This window comes from Equus quagga, chromosome 14 (genome assembly GCF_021613505.1).
Source record: "Equus quagga isolate Etosha38 chromosome 14, UCLA_HA_Equagga_1.0, whole genome shotgun sequence".
Classification (NCBI taxonomy): domain Eukaryota; kingdom Metazoa; phylum Chordata; class Mammalia; order Perissodactyla; family Equidae; genus Equus; species Equus quagga.
This window is the reverse complement of record NC_060280.1, coordinates 68,143,304-68,162,979: the sequence shown is the minus strand read 5'-3', so window position 1 is coordinate 68,162,979 and position 19,676 is coordinate 68,143,304. Positions and strand designations below refer to the sequence as shown.

At 49.7% G+C, this 19,676-nt stretch overlaps 1 protein-coding gene across 1 annotated transcript in view; it reads right to left on the bottom strand.

The window, feature by feature from the left end:
* Positions 1–19,676, bottom strand: part of GRIK4 (glutamate ionotropic receptor kainate type subunit 4) — a 388,041-nt gene that overhangs the window by 273,846 nt on the left and 94,519 nt on the right. The window contains exon 2 of the mRNA XM_046684804.1: positions 12,360–12,491. Within this exon, the coding sequence (XP_046540760.1) occupies positions 12,360–12,441 (82 nt within the window). The 5' untranslated portion in view covers positions 12,442–12,491. The remainder of the gene's footprint in view (positions 1–12,359; positions 12,492–19,676) is intronic.

The following is a 19,676-nucleotide window of genomic DNA, read 5'->3' as shown; positions in this document are numbered from 1 at the left end:
TGGACTTCTGACTTATAGACTATATATATATATGATAATAAATTTGTCTTGTTTAAGCTGCTAAATTTACAGTAACTTGTTAAGGCAGCAATAGAAACTATAGTAATAATAATTATGGTAGAAGTGCTGACAATAACTATTATTTATTGACCTCCTACTAATTATCAGGCACCGTGCTAGCCATTTTGCCTATGTTACCACACGAAAACCTCAACAATCATATAGCAGGAGTATTATTATCCCCATTCTATAGTAGAAAACAGAGGCCAAGTAATTTGCCCAAGGTCACATGGTAAAACTATAATTCAGTTCCAAGTGTGTATGTCAATAAAGCCCATCACCATTCTAGCATCCTAGGAGGCCATCCAGAATTATGCCTTCCAGAAATGCTGAGCAACTTACTATTTTTTAAAAGAAACAAAAGGAAAGAAACTAATGTTTATTAAATATCACTAGATGCCACATGCTGTGCATGGTGTTTTATGTATCTCCTCTCAATTAATACAATAACCCTTATGGTAAACTGTTATCTCTAGTTTATAGATGAGAAATAGAAGGTGAGAAAGGCTCAGTAATTTGCCTAAAGGAAGATGGCTAGTAAGAGAGATTCGTACCCACGAATTGTGAATCCAGGGCCAACTTGTTGCACGATGCCTAGGATAGGAAGATTTGAACGTGAATTCCAAGCTCCCCCAGGTAACCATCCTGATGACTTCATGGCAAGACGGGCACTCACTCAAGACCGAAAAGGGAGCCCTCACGGGCTGCAATGACAAGCCAACAGCAGCAGCCCTCCAGGAGAGAGTGGTCCTGTCTCCTCTGCTCGGGGTAGGGGGGCAACCTCCCCAGGAGCCAATATTGCTCTCTGGGAGATAATTCCTGGGGGCAGATGAGGAAGATGTTGATTAAATTCAGAGAGCGCTCCAATGGGGGCCATCCATGGATACTTTCACTCATTGACACCGCATTTCATCTCTGCCAACCCCACTTATTTTTATTTAACAAACTTAATTCCTTTTGCCTCTAGGTTTTCCAAATTGGTTCTAAAGGAGAAATTTAGCATTCAATCACCATTTCCAGATAAAGGTCCCTTTAGTTTCAGAAACGCCAAGAGCTCCAGGGAGTACAAGGACAATTCTTTCTGATGGCCTTTGGAAAGCTCTCCTTCTTCCCAGCCTGCTGGCCTGAGACTTCCGGGGGCCTGCCCAGGTTTGGGGCCCTCTACTGCAAGCCAGCTTCAGCATAGGCTGGAGGTTGGTGCCTGTTTGGATCAACTCCGTAGCAGTGCTTCCTGCTGAGGCCCCCAGGGCTGTAAGCTTCCCTTTTCTGTCATCTCTGGGAAAATCCCTGTTCTTTCATCTGTGAGCTGAAAGCTCAAAGTCTCGTGTTGTTAGATCCCTGCCACTGGGGGAAATTTATGAGTGTTGCCAGCAAAGTGGCATTCCCTCCCCTGCCTGTGTCACTCCCTGCTTGAAAGACCAAGTGCTATAAAGGATGGGGAAAGCACAGCTTGGAAGAAGCCACAGGGGTGACACAACTTAGGGAACCTCCTAGCACCCAGCTCTTTAACACAGGTGTCTTTAGATGTTGGGCAAACTGCTGCAGGCTTTCAAAGAGCAGCCAGGGCTTCGTGGGAATGAGTCCAACAAGGGGCTCAGAACCTGGAGACCAGACCCCACCAGACTGGAGCAGGTGCCTGTGGGGGACCAGAAGCAGATGAGGGGGGTGCCTGCCTGTGATCAGGGTGACCACATCCTAACCGGGAAGGAGGAAAAAAACCATTCAGAGGAGGGTGACCAGGATGACAAGCAGACTCCAAATGCTGAGAAGGAAAGAACAGTCAAAGGCACTAATGATGAATCTCTAGAAGAAAGAAGATGCTAGGGGCCATGAAATGACAGAGCCTCAGATCTCAGAGATGCCACCACAGGGAAGAGCACTGGACCTGTTCTGTATGCTCCTGAGGGACAGGCAGACCTAGGACAGTAGGTAGAAGGCAAAGAAAGACAGATTTTGCCTCAATAGGAAGAAAAACCAATGGTCAGAACTATTCAATGGTGAAATGGGTTATACTGGGGTCCCTGCCACCATGAAGATTTTAGGAATCTAAGTACAAGCAGACAGCCAGGGAACAACATTGAGAAAGTCTGCTGGAAGACAACAGGCAGGTACCCTGGCCAACAGTGGCAGCTTCAGGAAAGAGCTGGAAGCAGGTGGCAGGGTCCCAGCAGGGAGGCTGGGTCCAGATTCCGGTCTCTAGGCTCTCAGAAGACTGAGACGAGCAAGGCCTGACCAGAGTCCCAGGGGAGCTCTGGAGCAGTCAGAATATAAGTGAGGTTTCAGATTTGAGGAAAAGACAGACTTGGGCACTGCAGTGGCCACACAGGTGGGGGAGGTTTATAAGTCAAGAGCCTGGTGTCTGGATCTGAGAGACAAAGCAAGACCAGCAGCCAAGACTCATTCTGATGCTGAGTCATTAAACTGCTGGCTTGGGCTGCCTGAGAATGGGATCAAGATTAGCCCCAGGATTTGCTACAAGGGGGCCTGCTACAGGGATCAGAGAACTTGGGAACAGGAGGCCAGCAGGGCCACTGCACAGTCTTCAGCAAGGAGCCCTTGGTAAGAATGGCTTTCGTGTCAAGTGAGACCATCATGGTCCCTGCCTTCCAATAGCTTTCAAATTTGAAGCTCCTTTGGGACTTCCCTTGGGTCTGCATTATTTACTCATTCAGTAGATATTTAGTGAGCACCTATTGTATACCAGGCACTATCTGACATGTGGGGAAACAGCAGAGAACAAAACAAAGGGCTGTTCCCGATGGGAGGACTCAGACAAACAGGACCAGTCTGTCAGATGGTGATGAGCGCCATAGAAAGAATAAAGCAAGGAGGAGGGAGAGGGAGAGTTGCCGGGCAGGGCACGACCTGCAGGACGTGAAAGAGCGAACTATGCAGGTGTCCAGGTGAAGAGTGCTCTAGGCAGAGAGAACAGCAAGTACAAAGGCCTGAGGAGGAAAAGCAAGAAGCTAGTGGGGCTGGGGCTGCTGTGGGGTGAGTAAGCGGCAGAGTGGTGAGAGATGAGAAGGAAAAGTAACAGGAGGCTGGGGCAGCTCCCAGAGGGCCCTGTGGGACACTGTCAGGACCCCCCTTCGCTCTGACGTGAGAGGAAATGAGAAGGCATTGGGAGGGTTGAGCAGAGGACTGACACAACCCAACTTACATTTTAAAAGAATCATTCTTGCTGCCATTTTGAGAATCAAAGTGAGAGGACAAGAGAGAAGCAGAGAAACTACTAGGAAAGCTTTGCAGGTATCAGGGTGAGACATAATACCAACTTGGAACAGGAAAACAACGGCTGAGGTGGTAGGAAGTGGTGGGGTTCTGGATACACTTGGAAGGAAGAGCAAACGGGATTTGCTGATGGAGAGGACGTGGGGTGTCAGAAAAGACAGATCAAGCACGACTCCCAGGGTTGGGGCCTAAGTCCAAAGAGATCGAATGGCATTACCATGCACGAAATGGGGGAGACAGGATAGAAGCAGGCTCGGGGTGGAGGGGCATCACCAGCTTGACTGTGGACATGTAGAGTTTTCGTTCCTCTTAGATGTCCACGTGGGGGTGACGGGTAGGCGTATATGAGTCTGGAGTTATGGGGAGAGGTCAGAGCTGGGAGAAGATGAGAGAGACATAAGCATATAAAGCCATGAGACTGATGAGGTCACCAAGGAGCAGGTGTGGAGAGAGAAGAGGTCTAAGGACAGAACTCCAGGGCACATCCATATTCAGAGGTCGGATTGCTGAGAAGGAATCAGCAAAGGAGATTGAGAGGAAGAAGCCAGTGAGGTAGCGAAGGAGTCTGACCCAGAAGCCAAAAGAGACAAGTGTGTCAAGGAAGGGGGAGTGAAAGACTATGTCAAACACTGCCAGTAAAATGAGGCCTGGGGACAGAGGACTGGATTTAGCAATGTGGGCATCAGGAGTGGGGGTGAAATTCTGATGGGAGGGAGTCCTACTGATAGGGGAAGACAGGAGAGGAAATGGAGACAGCTTGAATAGGCAGCTCTTTTGCAGAGTTTCACTGTAAAGGGAAGGAGAGAAATAGGAGATTAGCTGAAGAGGGATGCGGGGCTAAGGCAGGTTTTTAAGATGGGAGATCATTCAGACCATTACCAGGACCTGGGACCATTACCCCACTGTGAAAAGCCCACAACACTGTGAAGGTAGGGAAGACAAAGTTCAATCTCTCAGGATGCTCTTAGGCTTGTGGGGCAGATGGAATTCAAATAAGGATTTTTAAATATTTGCGAAAACCAGGTGGTCATGTACCAATGAAGACAGTGCAACGTGTGCGTGACTGTGAGCATGCACACCTCCTGCACGCTGAGAATTCTGGAAGTAAGAGCTTTCCAAACCAGGTGGGGATTCTCAGCTCCTAAAAAGAGGTGAATTTAAAGCAGGATTTAGGAGATGGGGAGAGACAGCATTTGGTGGAAGAGTGCTCCAGGCAGGGGCAGGCTTCGAGAAGGAGACAGGGCAGCCCAAGGGTGCTATTCTTAACAGACATCACTCCCATAGCATTCACTACCTGCCTGATGCTGTCCTAGTGCTTTCCATGTAGCAACTTACTGAATTCTCACAAAAATGTGAGGTAGGGACAACTCTGATCTCATGTGATAGATGAAGAAATTCAAGCTCTAAGAAGTTAAGTTCTTGCCCAAGGTCATACAACTAGTAAAGGGCGGAGCTCAGATCCAAACCCAGGCAGTCTGGTCAGAGCCTGTGCTCTGGTGTCAACCTCTACACTCTGCTGGAACCTTCTGAAGCTAACCCCAGTGCTACTCATAACACTTCTGGCTCATTTTTCCCTTCCTCTCCAGACCCCCATCAACTTCGAATAACCATGTAAGACACTGGATGAGTCAGGGCAGAAGGACTGAGAGAAGAGGGAGACACATGAGGCACCCTCTGGTGGGCTGTCCCAGATGGCCACTCACCCCCAATTATGTTGGTTTCCTCAGAAGGGACACAGGGAGTGAGAGGAGCTGAGAGGGCTGTGGCTAACGTGTAGCCCTGGGAGAAAGGTTCAGGACAGGGAATCTCTGCTTTGAAGGGGGGCATGCTAATAGAAAGCCTCAAGACCATGGAGCCCCAGTCAGGGCTGCAGTGCCCCCCATGTCTGGCACAGTGGCACTGTCTGCCCGACCAGGGGACTGCGCATGCCATCCATGCACATGCCGAGCCCTGACTGGTCTGGGCTCTCTTCTCTCTCCACAACACTCCTCATCGGTATGGGATTAATAGGCCTCGCCCACCCGGGCCACCACAAGCTGATGGGCCCATAACTCAGCTTGATAGGAAGAAACACACACCAACAAGACACAGAGAAGCTGCTGGGCGGCCCGACAGCTGTCTGCAGCCTCCTGCCGCCCAGGGCTCCCAGCAGCCAAGGCCCAGCCCCCGTCCACCCGAGATGGAACGTGTGGCTGCTCATCCAGTCTAATGAGCGCTCACTGTGACCGCTGTCTTGCCTGCAGCTGAGCTGCGAGGCTGTGAGTGGGATGTGCGGGCTCTGCCGATGCACACGTGTGCGTCCCACCCACTCAGGCTCACACACACTCAGGCACTCGGCTGAGACGTGGCAGCAGCTCCCATCATTGCCCGCACTTCTCTGACTCCTCCATCAGTGGCCACAGGGAGAAAAGAAACACCCGGACAGGTCTACGCCAACAAGGCAAAAAGACTCACTAAGGCTTCAGGTCTTATCTGACTTATCCAAGCAATTGGAGCCAAATGGGGTCATGGCTTAAATTAGGCAGGAGGTTGCCTCAATTCTAAGCTCTTATAAATGGTTGTTAATGAGGACACAGTAACAACAGAATGTCTCCCTATGAGAGTATGAGAACAGATCAAAGGCTAAAATAGTCTATCACAGAATCCCAGGTTGAAAGGGGTCTTAGAAGTAATAGTCCAACACCCACTTGATGCTGAAATCCCTGTCCAACCTATCTGTGGTCACCTCCAGCTGTGGGGACCTCAGTATCCAAAACAGCCCATTCCATCTGTCTGGTAAATGTTTTTTTTACACCAAACCAAAGTCTCTCTCCATAATTTCCACTTCCCCCCACCCCACCCTGCACCACCAAAAAAAAAAGAGCTTGCTAATGACTCATTCTCCTCCCAAGACTTCTGTAAACACGGAGCTGGAGACAGGTTTTTAAAATTCTGACAAAAATCTCTCCATGACTGTTGTCCCGACACCACATGTATCTCTGCCAGGCAGGGCTCCATCGAGCAGGGCAGCAGATACCGCCAGGCCATCACATGTGCGGTGGGGCAAAACAAGAGCCCCGGGGAACCAGGCCATGGCAGCACCAATGAACACAGGCAGCCACATACCGAACTCATTTGGAAATCTGCTCTATTATCGAGGACTTGAGTTTCGGGGCAACAGCCCCATCCCTTCACTTAGATACCCCTGCCACTGGAACTTTTCCCAGTTTCCTCCCAGAGATCAATCACGGCACATTTAAGAAAACACAACATTTGTTGCCATTACTTGTGTGTTCTCTAGCTTGGCCTGATTTCATAAGGTCCTGGGCATTACACACTGGTGGCTTTTAGTCCTCACCCATCAATAACATACCGTCAACAGGCTCTTCAGGACTCTGTCACCACACTGTCTTCTGATACTCGGTTGACTCCTTGGCCCCCGCCTGGGAGATGCTCTCTCCTCTCCGCCCTTTGAGGCTACCACTCCCTTCCGTATGAGCTCGGGCAGGTCACAAACTCTGTGAACCTCAGGCTCTTCTCCCTAAGGTGTGCTTACTTCTACCAGCCCCACAGGCTGTTGGGGAAATTGAATGAACACGTGTGTAAGAACAAGTGCAAACCACGCCACAAATGTCACCAGGCAGTTGGGAGTCAGGAATCCTGGCACTGCCAGAGGGACCTTTACCAGTTCATTTTGCCTTACTGGGACCCCAGTTTTTCTTATCCGTAAAACGGAGCATCTAGGCCTAATTCATCCCTCACTTCTCAGCAGAAGAGACTACAGCCTAAGACTGTAGATCACAAATAGGTTCTGAGAAAAGTTGAGAGAGAAGATAAATGTCTTGAAAGCATGCTGCGTGGTGCTCCTGGAAGAAGACCAAGCCACAGGTGAAGACGGATGACGACATCGTGGACTGAGTGACTCCACACAGCACAGTGGCCTGGAGGCCTGTCCGCCTGCAGCTGAGCCTCCCTCATTCTCCCTAAAGACGTGCCGGAGGTGAGCTGGGGGAGGTGGGCAGGGAGGAGACGAGAGACAGCCTTGAGCAGACACATACTCGGACTTTTTTTTCCTGGCAAAATATTTACTCTCCAAATCACATATTTTCTACACTTATTAAATAAAATTGGTTGGCATTTTTGAGCACCGATCAATATCTGGGGGAAGAGAAATTTGAAAACTAACAGGTTATCTCAAGGTTCAAAACTTGCTATTAGAGAATTCACCTAGCAAACATTTACTAAGCAGGACTATGGGCCAGGCACTGTGCTAGACCCAGGAAGACAGACAGAATAAGAAAGAGAGACTCCCTCAGGTGTTTACCAGAGGAGAGATGTGTCTCCCAGAAATCTTTCTATACTCCCTCTCTGGGTGACAGATGAAGGAGAAAGCCATCAATTTCTATTTGTCGCTAATGTGAGAGACCAATTGATGGCTTATACAGGTGTCTCAATTTGGAAAAGAGATGAAAACTTACATGCCCATCAAGATTTCATAAAGCACATCATGTAACATTATGAAGTGGAGCCACCACTCAGAACCCCCCATGGTGAATCCTCCACAGGGCACAGAATTTAGTTGGTGTATTTGGATCTCAGCGTGTCAGATATATTTAATACGCAGCAGAACAGGGTAAGAAACCAGTGGTTTTTATTCTCCCCTTGTGCCTCCCCTAATTCTCTTATTATCTTCATCTTTATCCCATTTGAATGTTCTATGTTGAAGATTCTCTCCACAGGACTTGCGGCTCATTGGGGGAAACCAACTAAGTCAAAAAATGGTAGCTGTAAAGTGCTTGGGGGTCCTCGCAAGGCAGCGTGTCAAATAAATCCATGCTCTTGCTGCTTCACCACACGGGGAAACCTTAAACAAAAAAGAGATTCAATTTCTGCAGTAACCTGCTGATCTGTCTAGTGCCACCCACACTGATCAGGACTTCTGTACCACCAGGAGTAAGCCTCTCAAATCCCCAGGCCTCAGTTTCCTCACCTGTCAGATGGGCTTTGTCTGTGCCCTTAGGAAATTATTTGGAGGTAAAGGAATCAAAGAAAAGTAAGAGACTATATAAGCAATAATGATTCCATCTTTCAATTCCTTTACCAGACAGAACACAATATATTTAATATGACTGCCGTGATAATGGGATAGCCCAAATGTCTCCAGGGGTCCACTACCTGAGCAGAGCAAAGCAGGAAGAGGCAGCTTTGGAGACAGACAGGTTTGAATTTCAGTATCTATGTGGCCTCAGAGGAGTTATTTAAACTCTCCAGCCTCATAAATAGCACTCAGTAAACGCCTGTTGAATGAATTAATGAATGAATAATGGAATCAGTGATTTACCATTAGAACCCAGTCAGGATCTTCAGCCCATTCCTGTTCTCCCTTTTAAGTAAGACAGATAGATGGACATTTCCTCCTTCTCCTCTTTCTCCTTTCCCTTCCACCTCCTCCAATAAGTCTCCTTCTGTAAGCAGAGGTATGACCAGAAGAAAGAACTTTAAAGCGATGATACCAAACATGCTCCTGGGGAATCAGGTCTTGCGAAGGCCACGGATTCATCCACCCATTACACTCACTAGGTTTGAGCGACACGCTTGAGGAAGGGCCCTGTGGGAGCTGGCTGCTCTCCCATGGAATTCAGAGTCTGGTCAGAAAATGCCGTAATAATTAGAGCACAGCCTGGGAAGTGCTGGAACAGGTGTAAGCAGCAAGGCAATGGGAGAAAGGTAAGAAAAAGAGGATTTCTCCCTATGAGGACAGGGTGATGTTGGGAAAGGACTTCTCAGAGGAAGAGCTGTTTAAGCCAACTATGCCAGTGGAGGAGGAGGAGGAGTTTTCCAGGCAGAGAAGATGGAAGGGGAGGAAGAGCTCTACAGACACAGGAGGGGATGACTAAAGCTTGGAGGAAACCTCCTGGTATATTTGGGACAGTGAGGAGTTCAGTGGGGCAGAAATAAGGAGCCAGGGAAGGAGTAACGGGAGGCAGGCTGGAAAGCCTAGCATTCATTCAGCTGGTAAATACTTCTTCAGTTTTTAATGTGTTCGGGGCAAGGGTAACGTTTGCTAGTATCAGAAACAGGATGGGAGAAAACTACAAGAGACCATGACCCCCACATACTGTTGAAGGTGAGTCTGCTTCCCCAGTGGCCAAGGGAGCCCATTGGTGGGCAGCAAGGAGAGCACTGCAACAGGAGTCAAGGATCTGGGCTCTAGTGCTGACTGCCACCAGCACAGCCACCTACTTGCTATGTGACATTGGCCAAATCACTGCCCTCTTCGGGCGTCCTTCCTCATCTGTGAGAGGAGCAGGGTGGAAAACGGGATCCTTAGACTCCTTTATGGCTCTAAGACCTTACGATGATCCCTTTAAGTAATGGAGGGCTGTAGAGACGGGGTGGGGTCTTCTGAGAGCATTTATTAACTTGCAGCTCCCACAGTCATCACTCAGAGGACCCAGAGGGACAGAAGCAAAATCAAAAGACATTTCCAGAAGACAGATGACTGAAGGGGGCTGACATATGTGTGAGAGTTTGGGGAATTTATGCAGGCAGCCTCATAGTAATAAATAACATCCTTTTCTCTTACCCAAAACCTCATTCGGGGGGTAAGCACCAGACACTGTAATAGACAGTTTGGCCGTATCTCCCGCCCTGCGCTTCCGTTGAATGAAAAACAGCAGTCCCAAGGCAGGGTAATGGGTTCGGCCGCCTCTTTACAAACATCCATATTGTCACCAACGAACAAGTAGGGTTGAGGATGGAGTGGGAGGAGTAATTTATCTCTGAGATCCCTGGTCCCTTCATGCAGCCTCACTCTCACAGCCATCTATTCTGAGGCTTGGGAGTTGGGAGAAATCCCAGAAAAAAACAAATTCAGGGGGAAGGAGCCCCTGGGAAGGGGGGAGGAGCAGCGGCCCCTCCTTTTCCCGGGAGCCCCTGGAGGACTCTGGAGACCCCAGCCCCATCAACGGCAGTACAACCCATCTGTGTGCCACGTTGCCTGCTGCTCAGTGCAGCTCCCTGAGTTTCGGTGACCTAGTTCTCTTCCCACCCCTGCTCTACTCCAGGTCCTCTCTGGAGCCCATGTAATCAGCACCTTTCCATCCAGAAGGATCAGGAGACTTTTAGAAAGGTCCTGGCTCCCAGGATAACCAAGGAGACAGGAAAACAGGTCCCAGCATTGCTGTTTTCATTCTTCACTTCTTTTCTTTCTCTTTGTTGGCTTAACTCTGCTTCGCGCTATCTGCAGGAGATGAGGCCCCGTTTGACCTTGCCAGCCAGCAGGGCGCCTGGCTGGAAATCGGCTGGAAGTGGCCTGGCATGAACCAAAACTGAGGACCAGCAGAGTCTTGACAGAACTGGACAACCAATGCTCCAAGAGTGGGCACGGGAGCATGAGGGGTCCCTTTGAAGCCCTCTGTTGTCAGTGTAGCAGCCAAGAAAGAGATCTGTCAGCTCCACTTTCTGCTTCCCTCCCGGAGAACAAGTGTCAGGAGAGCCGAGGCCATGAGGCACTGCCGATTCTGGCTCGATCCCTTTCCGCTTCCCATTAGCCACAAATGGGAATTGATGGGTTACTGCTTTATCCACTCCTTCAGAGGGGCAGAAAACCTCGAGGCGAATGGTGAATAACTGTAGGCATCTTATAAATTAAGCATCTTAAGGATATGAACCGTTTTGTATTGCTGCTAAGCAGAATTGAATTAGGTTTTGAAGTTTCAGTAGGCATGAATGGGGAAGAGGGAGGGAACATCTTGTTTTTAATGCTGCTGTTTTTTAAGCATGCAGAGTGGTGAGCCCAGGGCAGCGCTAGGGGGAGAACTGAGTCACCTTTCCGAGTTTCTATTCCAATCAGCCACCGCTGCATATGCAGGGAGAACCGTGCCCCCGAGGTAACAACAGGGCTTGAGACCTGCAGCTCGGCCTCCGGCCTGCGATGCCTGACCTAGCCAGGGTCTCAGTTTCTGGCTAGTCTCAGCCCATCCTGGCCTCCTCACCACCAGCAGCGTGCCAGTCTCTAGGACTTTAGGACCCATCCTGGTGGCAAGTGGAGGGAATGGGGAGCTTTAAGCCAATTCCCTGGGACTCGGCATCATGACATCTTCCTTCTAATCCAGTCTCTAACCATTTCAGGTTCAGCTTAGGACCTAGGCTCCTGTCTTGTTCATAGAATTCACTTTCCCCCCTCCCCACCCTAGTCTGGGAAGAGGGGCCTCAGCTGGGTACCTGTCTGGATAACCTGCTGCTCTTTGAGTCCCTCTGGGGCTATTGCCTAGCCTTGCCCTGGGGGTCCTGCTGTTGGACAGGCCTTCTTGTGACCAACAACTCACCGCCTGGATTTCTCACTGCTGTGCCCCACCCATCTATCCACACTGACCCCCTTCCTCCATACATATGAAGACACCCCTGATCCCCAACCCCACACGTCTGTCCTGGGCCATCACATGGAGTCTGCTGGACTAGACTGTTTCCCTGTTCCTGTGGCTGGGGCTGTGTCCCTAGGACCCAGATCAGCAGGGCCTCAGCCTGTAGCTAATGAGCCTCGCTCAGTCTTGGGGGGAAGAGGCACTTGATTTCCCAGGAAGCCCTGGACCCCAGGTGGAGCCAAGCCTCCCTCCTGGCATGGGGGTGCTGACAGGGCAGGTGGCAGCATTGTTTGCCCACACCTGGAGCAGGTACCCCCACAGCAACAAGGACAAGGGACAGAGCAGTCAGAACACATGTCACTGAAGTGACCCCACCCTCCCTCTCCAGACCAGGCCAGGGCAAGCAGACCCCACGTCAACAGCCCGCCAAGCAGGCCAGGGTCACCAAGATCCATTTCCACCCTCTTTCTTCACCTAACAGCTGGCCCTTAATGTCCTAGGCTGAGTCAGCCGCAACTGCAACAGGGACTTATCAGCATCTTTATTCTCATCACAAGGGGAGCTGGCAGGTTGACCAGATCAGAGCTCTGAGCCTGTCAGCTGCCACCCCTCCCCCCACCAGCCCTGGCCCAGCCGAACTCAGGGAGGGCATATGTCCCCTGTGGACATCTAGGGTATCCAGAGAGTGGGCTGCCTCCAGGATGCTGTACAAGCAGCACTTACCGATCCTCAGGGAGTGTGGGCTGCAGGCCACCATCACGAGCCACGCAGGAAGCAGCACCAAAGGCGCCGAGACGCGGGGCATCTTCTATAAATCCTCATGGAGCCCTCTGCTGGTCTGGGCATGACATAACTCTGTGAGAGAGTGGTGGGAGCACATGAGTCCTATGCCCCTGCTCAGTAGCCACCCATCCAGCCCAGTGACCGAGCCACTACCCAGAAAGCCTCTATGGGGAGGGCCAGCAATCCCTCCACAGTGCTGCTCGCAGTGCCCGTGGGAGAGTTCCAGGCTGACTCCAGGCCTCTGTCCTTCCTCCCCGTGTTCAGGCTCAGGTTCTAACTCCATCCCCCTCATCAAACGGGGGCAGGCTGGTGTAACTGTGATCGAATGATTCATGGGGTTCCACTTTTTAAAAATTTCTAATTGGGAATGAAAACCTTCATCTGCTCTTAAGGAGCAGGAGCCATGGGTAAGCAGAAGAGGAAGAGACGGGAAGATTATGCCATTGCCCCAGACACATGGCATGCACTACTCCCTGGGGAGTGGAGGGGGGAAGGGGCTGGGTTCAAGTCCAGCTCGGCCATGTGCCAGCTTGGGGGGCCTTCATCAAGGCTTCTCTTAGTCACTCAGCTCAGTTTCCTTGCAGGTAAACCTGGCATAACACCACCTGCCGGGTGGAGTTGAACTGAGGACTAAGATGACATAGAAGCTGCCATGCTCAGGGCCTGGCCTAAAGGCCAAATGTAAGTTCCTCCCTGGCCCAGATGGGAGAAGTCTATTCCCAGCAAACACTGAGGGCAGAAGCTCACATCCCAGGTCATCAGCTGGTTTCCACATCTTTCCTGCCACCGGCTGAAAACGGCCCCCTCCCCATCCTTCCTCCATCAGCCCCTCTCCCTCCTGGGGTGGGCCCCTGGTGTCAAAGCCAGAACCTTCTAGGATGCTGCCTCCCCCTAAGGCAGCACGGGTGTTGTCCCCTCCCTGAGACCTTTCTGACACCCTGAGACAAGAGTCTGTAGGCTGCCAGCTCCACCCCATCACTGGGGTAAGTGAGGCTGGTGAGCACCTGCATATGCTAATCTGGGGTCACCCTTGGTTAGGAGAGAAGTATTAAAATGATTCCTCCTCCCTCCCTAGACAGATCCAATAGAAAAATGGGCAAAAGATCAGAACAGACACTTTACTAACGACGATATCCAAAGGCTATAAACATCTGAAAAGGTGCTCAGCTTCATTGGGCATGAGGAAAATGCAATTTTAAACCACAATAAGATACCACTATACTCAGAATGATTAAAAGAAAGAGAGAGAGAGAGACAATATCAAGTGTTGGCAAAGATGTGGAGCAACTGGAACTCTCGTACAGGGTCAGTAGCAGTGTAAATGGGTATAACTGTTTTGAAACCTAGTCTCCTAGAGATTTATACATATGCTAATGATCCAGCAACTCCACAATGGGCATATCTCCCATAGGAATGCATGCACGTGCTCACCAAAGACGTACCAGAATGTTCAGAGCAGCAGTCTTTGGATTTCCCTAGACTGGAAACCACCCAGATGTCCAACGGCAGAATGGAAAAGTACAGTGCATATTCACACAATGGAATGTCATATGAAAATGAAAATGAACAGTCAACAACTACACACAGCTGAATGGATGAATCTCACAGACTTAATGAAGAGTGAAAGAAACCAGGCGAAAAGAGTAGGGACAGTATGACTCTACCTACGTAAGTATAAAAACAGACAAAACTATTCTGTGCTCTTAGATGTCCAGTTAGTGGTTACCCCTGGGGGTGGGTAGTGACTGGAAGGGGACATGCAGGGTGTTCTGGGGGTGCTGGCGATGTCCTGTTTCTTACTCTGGGTGCTGATAACACAAGTGTGTTCCATTTGTGAAAACTCCCTGAGCTGAATACTTAAGATTATCTTCACTTTTCTGCCTGTGTGTTACACTCCAGTAGAAGTTTTATCCAATGACATGCCCCTACTCCCTACACACCCTCAATGTCCTGGCCACACCCAGCACCTTGCAGCTTCCCTGCACGCTGTGCCGCCTCTGCCTGAAGTATGCTCCTTTCCCCCACCCCTGCCATGCATCAGAACCAGGCACCTCTCCACGCGCCATCACAGCAGCCGCCAGTGGCTCCAACAGCAGCACTTTCCCCTCTGTTGCTGCTCATTTATGTGTCTACTCCTGGGACCAGTGTGGCTTCTTAGGGGCCAGGACTGATTCCAGTTTACTGTCATATCCCCAGCATCTGCTTACACACAACAGGTGCACAATATATATTTGTTCAATGAATGGAAGGCCTCAAGTCATCGCCTGCTCCAGGGGGTCAGAGGAAAATACAAGGTAAAGGATTGGGGTGAAGACAACTCTGCTATTGGCAAATCAGGCCCAGAAGCCTTGTCCTTGAATTCACAGGTGCTGGGAGAGGACAGATGACAGCCAACACAGTCTCTAGGGAAGCTTGACATTCTTACTTGTGATGGAAAAGTCGATTATTCATTGATTGTCTGTCCCCCACTGGAATGCAAGCTCAACAGAGGTGGGGCAGGAGGCAGAAATCTTGTCTGTCTGTCTCCTCAGGGTCCAGAACAATGCCTGGCATATATTATAGCCTCAATAAATATTTGTTGAGCGGATAAATGAATGAACTGTCAAAGAGGAAAGAACTGTAAAAATCTGGTTAGGTTATATAAAAGTAATGCTAAATATAATCATTCATGTCAAATGCCTCCCATTTATGCCCGATCAGCACACTGCGTGATAATTATTATGCAGACGGCTAAATAGGTGTCAGATTAGCCTGTGTAAATTTTGTTTGATGACAGAACTACACTCAGTTCGTGCAGGCCTGACTTTCGTCATTCACGGCCCCAAAGTCTGGCTGATCCTGGAGACCACATGTAAGGACACCAATGGCTGAGGTCCTGGGCTGCTCGTGGGCCTCAGCTGTGTGACCCTGGGCACGACGATGAGAAATAATCTCCTCCCAAACCTTACAGGACTAAAAAGAACCATCATGGTAAATGTTTGTAAGGCTCAATGGTTTGTGAGATTCTTTCCACAGTCTTTATCTTATTTAATCCACAGAACAATTTCTATTACTGATGAGGAAGCTGAGCTCAAGAAAGATGAAGGGCATAGCTCAAGGTCACACAGCTGTTACGAGGCAAAGCCAGGGCTAACCAGGTCTCTGACTCCACCCGCTGTTCTTGTATAGCCTAACTGCATATGAGAGCAGAAAGATGAAGCTTTCAGATTCTTTATCAAAAAACACAAAGAAATTTGAGGTATTATTTTCATTTTAATATTTAGATGAATCTGTTCTTACACCGTAACAGTGAAGCCACCATTAACTAAAATATTTTAGTAATTTAGGGATAAAAAAGAAATTCTCCTGTAGACATAGCACCAAGACCCCCTTCCTACTAACATGATCCCTCTCTGGGGAGTTTCATCTCCACCCACGGTTTACTACCACCTGCGAGGTGTGGCTTCCAGATCAGCATCTCCAGGGTACAACACTCCCTCTTCTACAGCTGCCTCCTGAGATCTCCATCCACCTGGATGTCACACAGCATTCAGACACACTTCGTCCTAAAGAGGAGGCATGCTCTCCACGCTCCTACCATCTGCTTCTCCTCCTACATTCTCCCTCTTAGTAGGTGGCACCACAATCCACTAGTCACCCAAGCCAGGAAGCTGAGAGTCACCCTAGATTCCTCCTTCCCTGCACCCTCACATCTAAGCAGTCCTCACATCATGCTAGCTCTGCCTCCTAAACACCATAACCGTCTCTGTTGCCACTGACACTCCTCAATGCAGCTGTCTGTCAGCAATTCCCCAGGCCTCTGCAACAGCAGCCTTCTTGGTCTCCCTCCCTCTGGTCTTTCCCTCTGCACTTGATTCTCCACTCAGCGGCCAGAGGCTCTTCCTAAAATGCAAACTAGATAATGACACACCCCAGCCCCAAAGTCTCTCGCAGCTCTCCATAGCATCGGGGTCAAGGACAAACTCTCCACTCCAACAGATGAGCCCTTCATGACCTGGCTCCTGCTCACCTGTCCCTACCACCCACCCACCACATCTGACACCCCAGCAGAGCTCACCCGCCGACCTCCCCCAGCACGCCACCCTCTGCATGCACGTGGAGCGCAGTCTCGTCCCGATGGCCTGGAAGCTGTTTTTTCCAGGCTCACTGCATTGCCTCCCCTCTAAGGCTTTCTACTATCCTTTCCCTATGCCACCACCACACCTGGAACATTCTCCATTAGGGCACACCTCCTGCTTACGATGATGCTGTCTGTGGCCCCACAGAACCGTCAGCTGTGATGGCAGCCACTGTGGCAAGCACCTAGCACACTATTTGACACATAGTAGGTTGTCTATGAATACTGACTGAATGAATAAATGAATGGATGATGTCAAAGAGGCATTTTATGAGTTTATACCAATATGAAATAAATTCCCAGTTTGGCTTGTGTGTTTTGCGTATTCACTGTGGTTAAAACAAACAACCCAACCAGACATAATGCCGTAGATCCAGCAAAGGGTGATCACAGCAATATATGTTGAGAACAGAGGCAAGAAAACACTTACTGCCCTTTTCTTCTGGGCTTGGGGCTGGGGCTGATGGTCACAGCTAAGAACATGGGTTTGAGTCCTGCACTGACGTTTACTAGCTGTACACCTTGGGCAACTTCTCTAAACCTTGACTTCTTCCTTTATAATATGGGGATGACAAAAGTACCCTCACAGAATTGTTAACAGGAGTAATGATAAGATGCTTGTCCTGTGCTGCTCGAAGTAAGCCCTGGACAAATATTAACTATTCATGACCATTACACTAAGCCTATAATACTGCATGCCATTTCACAGCTGTGGAAGCTGGGGCTCAGAGAGGCTCAGTAACTTATTCAAGGTCACGCAACTCAAGCAGCGGTGCTGGGGGTCAAATTCAAGAGAGTCTAATCATACGCAACCACAGATCCCACGCACCGTCTTCAACTAGAGTTGAATGTGGAGGCACTGGCAGAATTGAAGTCCAAAGTGGATATACAAGTATGGCTTCTGATTTCCAAGGGTCTCTGACCGTCCCCGCCAAAACAGAGCTGGGCCTCAATCTTGTACTTTGGAAAACTCAGAAGGCAGAGAATTTCAAAAGAGAAATTTCCCACGCAATTGAGGATGCTGTTCTTAACACCCTACGCAGCCATGAGGATCATAATGAGTGCAGTGTTCAGGCCCAACCTGGAGGGAAGCCAGGGTGGACCTGGCTGGCGACCTTATTAAGGGAATGCTCTGGAGCAGCCACACCTCATCAGGAACGTGGGAATATAACGCCTACCTCACAAGGTGATGCGCACAGGAGAGCAGGGAACACGTCGGAATTTTCCACCAGTGTCCCCAGTGCCTAGCACAGGCTGGCACATAGTAGGCACTCAAAAAATATCTGTCGAAATAATGAAAGAATCCAATCAGATCACATATGTGGGAAAGGCTCTGTCAGCAGGAAGTATATACTCGTGAGTTACATTCAGAGATCTTGCCCACAGGAACTAACAATCCAGGTCCAATTTCTACCCCCGGAATGAGCTGTTCTGCCATGAACCTCCCACCCTCACGGTCTACAGCAGCAGGCAGCATCCGATCACACAGCCCTGTGAGTGCTTCAAAGAGGTGCTGTGGACCACTGGCCTGGAAGTCAAGGCTTCAGAGGTCTCTCCTCTGCTTTACCACTGACCTGCCCAGGATGTTTTCTCACCCAAACGCCAAAAATCAGATGTCCCCACTTCGTCCAGAAGGGGAACCTAGCTTCCATTTTTTCAGAATCTCAAGACTGGACAGCTTCCTCAAGCTAGAAGATGCTCTAAGGTCCCTAAACATCTCTGACCCTCTCTCTCACGCCTGTATTTTGAATGCAAGCTCCACCAGGGCAGGGCCTTCTTTGCTGCTCACTTCCAGCACCTAGGACAGTGCCTGGGGGCGAGGCAGCTAGGAATACACATTGTGGAAGGCGTGAATGAATCAATGCATGAATAAGTGGTTATTTAACTCGGCATTTGTTTGTGCCCTCTCTCTTTAACCAGACTGTAAGCTCATGGAGGCAGGGGAACATCTCTTTCGGGCACATATCTTCCCGACACACTTGCTGCAGTGCCGATCCTGAGTAGAAGCTCAATCGAGTTTGCTGATTCCTGACCAGCACTGGTTAACACGCACAGACGGGCACCGTCTGCCAACAGCTCACCGCATCAGGCGGTGAACACACTGCCTGGACTCCCCAACCCAGTTTTGCTAAATGGCTCTCCTCGCTGGACTTGTCAGGAGTCCCTCTGCTGGTCTCTCTCTCGTCCTCAAAGGGCTATTACATCATTAATCGTGATTTTCCAGGGCGGGTTGGAGAGGAGGCTGACAGCCACCAGACAATGTTTGGTGGCGAGGAGGATAGAGGAAATCAGAGGGGCAGCCAGATTAATTACAGGTTTCCTCTCGGCTGTGGGCAACAAGATCCTGATTACTCCTAATGACGCTCCAGGCCCCTCAAGACAAATGGATGTGGGGCTCCTCTGATGTTCTGACTTCCCCAGCTGGAAGAAACTCCCAGAAGCAGCCAGTAGATTGCATGAGGTGTGCAGGGTGGCAGGGTGGCTTGGGCAGGGGAGTGGGGCCACCTCCGCCCCGTGGTCTCCTTGAAGGAGAAGGAACCTTTGTGACCTGATGCACTTGGGCAGCATGAGTAACTCTCCTGTCTCCCTGGCAACAAGTAGTGCGATACGAGGGTGCAGGCCCTGACCTGGGGTGCAGGGATCTGAGCGTTCACTAGCTCTGGGAGTCATCTCTCTGAGCCTCAGTTTCTTATTCTGTAAAATGAGAGAATTAGACTAGATGATCTCTCAGCTTCTTTTAAGCTCCAAAATCCGCAGTTCTGGAAATTGTACTTCATGACAACAAGTAGCATTTACTGAATGTTTATTTACTACATGCAAAGTACTATCTCAGACTCATTGCTCCTCAGAAGAACACTGTGAGGCAGAGATTCCCATTCTCCCCGCCTGCAGACATGGAACCCAAAGATACAGAGGTTGAGTTAGGCTTGCTAAGGTCACTCAGCTGGTCAGCAGAGGAACCAGGCCATCGGCTCCAGGACCCCGTTCTTACCCACTACTCTACATTTGCCTTCTCTATGTATCCCAGAAGCTGGCACACAGTTTGTACTTGAGGAAATTTAAAATGTGATTATAATGATCATCACGATGTTGAAGAAGACAAGTGAAATGCGAGTGGATCTAGGGCCCCTCCACACATT